The sequence below is a fragment of the Nicotiana tomentosiformis genome, chromosome 11 (assembly GCF_000390325.3).
Source record: "Nicotiana tomentosiformis chromosome 11, ASM39032v3, whole genome shotgun sequence".
Classification (NCBI taxonomy): Eukaryota; Viridiplantae; Streptophyta; class Magnoliopsida; order Solanales; family Solanaceae; genus Nicotiana; species Nicotiana tomentosiformis.
Window position 1 is genome coordinate 3,561,790 of NC_090822.1, and position 3,874 is coordinate 3,565,663.

The 3,874-nt window shown below is 46.0% G+C and overlaps 1 protein-coding gene across 1 annotated transcript; it reads right to left on the reverse strand.

The window, feature by feature from the left end:
* Positions 1-210: 210 nt before the first annotated feature.
* Positions 211-3,470, reverse strand: LOC138900995 (uncharacterized). Its single transcript, XM_070188720.1, has 6 exons — positions 3,137-3,470; positions 2,418-2,656; positions 2,073-2,288; positions 1,883-1,964; positions 748-1,337; positions 211-525 (listed from the first exon to the last, which is right to left on the reverse strand). The coding sequence occupies exons 1-6, from the start codon at positions 3,468-3,470 to the stop codon at positions 211-213; spliced, it is 1,776 nt and encodes a 591-aa protein (XP_070044821.1).
* Positions 3,471-3,874: the final 404 nt, after the last annotated feature.

A 3,874-nucleotide genomic window follows, 5' to 3' on the forward strand; every position in this document is an offset into this window, starting at 1 on the left:
CCATATAATACCTCATAGGGAGCCATCTGAATGCTCAACTGGTATCTGTTGTTGTAAGCGAACTCTGCAAGGGGCAAGAACTGATCCCACGATCCTCCAAATTTAATAACACTAGCGCGTAGCATATCCTCCAAGATCTGAATAGTACGCTCGGACTGCCCGTCCGTCTGAGGATGGAATGTTGTGCTCAACTCAACACGCGGACCCAACTCACCGCTGTATTGCCCTCCAAAAGTGCAAGGTAAACTGCGAACCTCGATCAGAAATAATAGACACGGTCACACCATGAAGACGGATGATCTCTCGAATATAAATCTCTGCCAACCACTCCGAGGAAGAGCTAACTGCCACAAGAATGTAGTGCACTGACTTAATCAGCCTGTCCACAATAACCCAAACTGCATCGAACTTCCTCTGAGTCTGTGGTAGTCCAACAACAAAATCCATAGTGATACAGTCCCATTTCCACTCAGGAATATCTAACCTTTGAAGTAAACCACGAGGTCTCTGATGCTCACACTTTACCTGCTAGCAATTTAGGCACCGAACTACATAGGCAACTATGTCCTTCTTCATTCGCCTACACCAATAATGTTGCCTCAAGTACTGATACATGTTGGCGGCGCCCAGATGAATAGAATACCAGGAACTGTGGGACTCCTCAAGGATCAACTCACGAAGTCCATCCATATTAGGCACACAAATACGACCCTCCATCCTTAAAACTCTATCATCTCAAACAGTAACCTGCTTGTCACCCCCATGCCACACTGTGTCTCTAAGGACAAGTAAATAAGGATCGTCATCCTGCCGATCTTTGATGCGCTCAAACAAAGAAGACCCAGCAATAGTACAAGCTAGAACACAGTTGGGCTCAGAAATATCTAACCTCACGAACTGGTTGGCCATGGCCTGAACATCCAATGCAAGAGGTCTCTCACCAACTGGAATATATGCAAGGGTACCCATACTTACTAACTTCCTACACAAAGCGTCAGCCACCACGTTGGACTTCCCGGGATGATACAATATGGTGATATCATAGTCTTTCAATAGCTCCAGCCACCTCCTCTGCCTCAAATTGAGTTCCTTCTTCTTGAAAAAATACTCCAAGCTCCGATGATAAGTGAATACCTCACATGGCACGCCGTAAATATAGTGCCTCCAAATCTTCAGCGCCTGAACAATGGATGTCAGCTCTAGATCATGAACATGGTAATTCTTCTCGTGAACCTTTAGCTTCCGTGAAGCATATACAATAACCTTGCCACCCTGCATCAATACCGTACCCAGACCAATACGGGACGCGTCATAGTATACTGTATAAGATCCTGAACCTGTGGGTAACACCAACACCGGTGTCGTAGTTAAAGCAGTCTTGATCTTCTGAAAGCTCACTTCACACTCGTCTGACCACCTGAACGGGGCATGCTTCTGGGTCAATCTGGTCAACGGGGCTGCTATGGATGAAAACCCCCAAATCGACGGTAATAGCCGACCAAACCCAGGAAACTACGGATCTGTGTAGCTGATGTGGGTCTAGGCCAGTCCTGAACAGCCTCAATCTTCTTAGGATACACTTGAATGCCCTATGTTGATACAATGTGACCTAAGAAAGAAACTGAACTCAACCAAAACTCACAGTTTGAGAACTTAGCATATAACTGGCTATCTTTCAGAGTTTGAAGAACGATTCGAATGTGCTTTTCATGCTCCTCTCGACTGTGGGAGTAGATCAAGATATCATCAATAAACACAACCACAAAGGAATCCAAGTAAGGTTTGAACACCCAGTTCATCAAATCCATGAATGTTGCTGGGGAATTTGTCAGCCCAAATGACATCGCTAGAAACTCATAATGCCTATACCGAGTCCGAAAACCTGTCTTAGGTTCATCGGATGCCCTAATCTTAAACTGATAGAAGCCATATCTCAAATCAATCTTTGAAAACACCTTGGCACCCTGAAGGAGATCAAATAAATCATCAATCATCGGCAATGGATACTTGTTCTTGATGGTGACTTTGTTCAACTGTCGATAATCTATACACATCCTCGTCGATCCATCTGCCTTCTTCACAAACAACACAAATGCACCACAGGGCGACACACTAGGTTTAATGAAGCCCTTATCAAGTAAATCTTGCAACTGCTCCTTCAATTCTTTCAACTCTAGCGGGGCCATGCAATATGGCGGAATGAAATTAGGCTGAGTGCCCGGAGCCAAATCAATGCAGAAATCAATATCCCTTTCGTGTGGCATCCACAACATGTCTGCAGGAAACACCTATGGAAACTCACGAACAACCGGCACCGAATCTATATAAGGAACTTCCGCACTAGAATCGCGGACATAAACCAAATAAGTTAGACACCCCTTCTCGACCATATGTCGAGCCTTCACATAAGAGATAACCTTGTTGGCAGAATGGACAAGATTTCCTCTCCACTCTAATCGAGGCAACCCCTGCAAGGCTAAAGCCATCGTCTTGGCCTGACAATCTAATATAGCATGATAAGGTGACAGGCAATCCATACCCAATATGACATCAAAATCAACCATGTAGAGAAGTAGCAGATCTACACCAGTCTCAAGACTCCCAATGGTGACCACACACGAATGATAAACACGATCTACAATAATAGCATCTCCCACTGGTGTGGACACAAACATAGGAGCACTCAAAGAATCACGGGGCACAACCAAATAAGAAGCAAAATAGGATGACACATAGGAGTAAGTAGATCCCTAATCAAATAGAACTGAAGCATCTCTAATGTAAACTGAAACATTACCTGTGATAACAGGGTCAGAGGACTCAGCCTCAGGCATGGCTAGAAAAGTATAACACCGGGGCTGGTCCCCACCACCATGAACTACATCCGTTGGACCGCCTCTAACTGGCTGGTTTCCACCTCTAACGGCCGAAACTCCACCTCTAATAGTCTATCCTCTACCTCTGGCTGCCTGACCCCTGCCTCTGGCTGGCTGAGAAGGTGGTGCAGCAACTGGTGTCGGAACCATGGCACAAGAACTCTGATACTGTGAGCTACCCGTTGCCCGAGGGTAAGATCTAGCAATGTGCCACAGATCATCACAAGCATAACATAACTTCGACTGCTGTGACTACTGACCATGTCGACCTAAATAACCACCCTGATAACTCTGGAGTGGAGGGGCACTAATAGAAGCTGGTGGTGCACTGTAGGCTAGCTGGTCAGAATAATGCATCTGAGGGCCACGACCACCTGAGGCACTGTGGGATGCCTGGAGCGCTGAATGAAACGGCCTAGGAGGATGGCTTCTACCAAACGTACTCCTGCCTCTAGATGAGGCACTGCTGAACTCACCGGAATGAAGATGTCTCTTCTCATACCCCTGACCTCCCTGAATAAGAACCAGTGCAAATCGTCTGGCGACATTAGCAGTCGCCTGAAAAGAAATCTCACTCCTAGTGTCTTTAGCCATCTGCAATCTGATAGGATGAGCAAGTCCATCAATAAACCTCCTCACCCTGTCTATCTCGGTGGGAAGCAGAAGAATAGCATGACGGGCCAAATCCACAAAATGGGTCTCACACTGAGTCATAGTCATACTGCCCTGGTGGAGACGCTCAAACTGACGGTGACGCTCCTCTCTGAATATGATAGGCAGAAATTTCTCTATGAAAAGCTGAGAGAACTGGTCCCAAGTAAGAGCAGGTGACCCAGCTAGTCTGATCAACAAGTAATCTCACCACCATTTCTTGGCGAAACCAGTCATCTGAAATGCAGCAAAATCGACCCCATTGGTCTCCACTATACCCATGTTCCGTAAAACCTAATGACAACTGTCAAGATACTACTGGGGATCCTCTAAAGGAATACCATTGA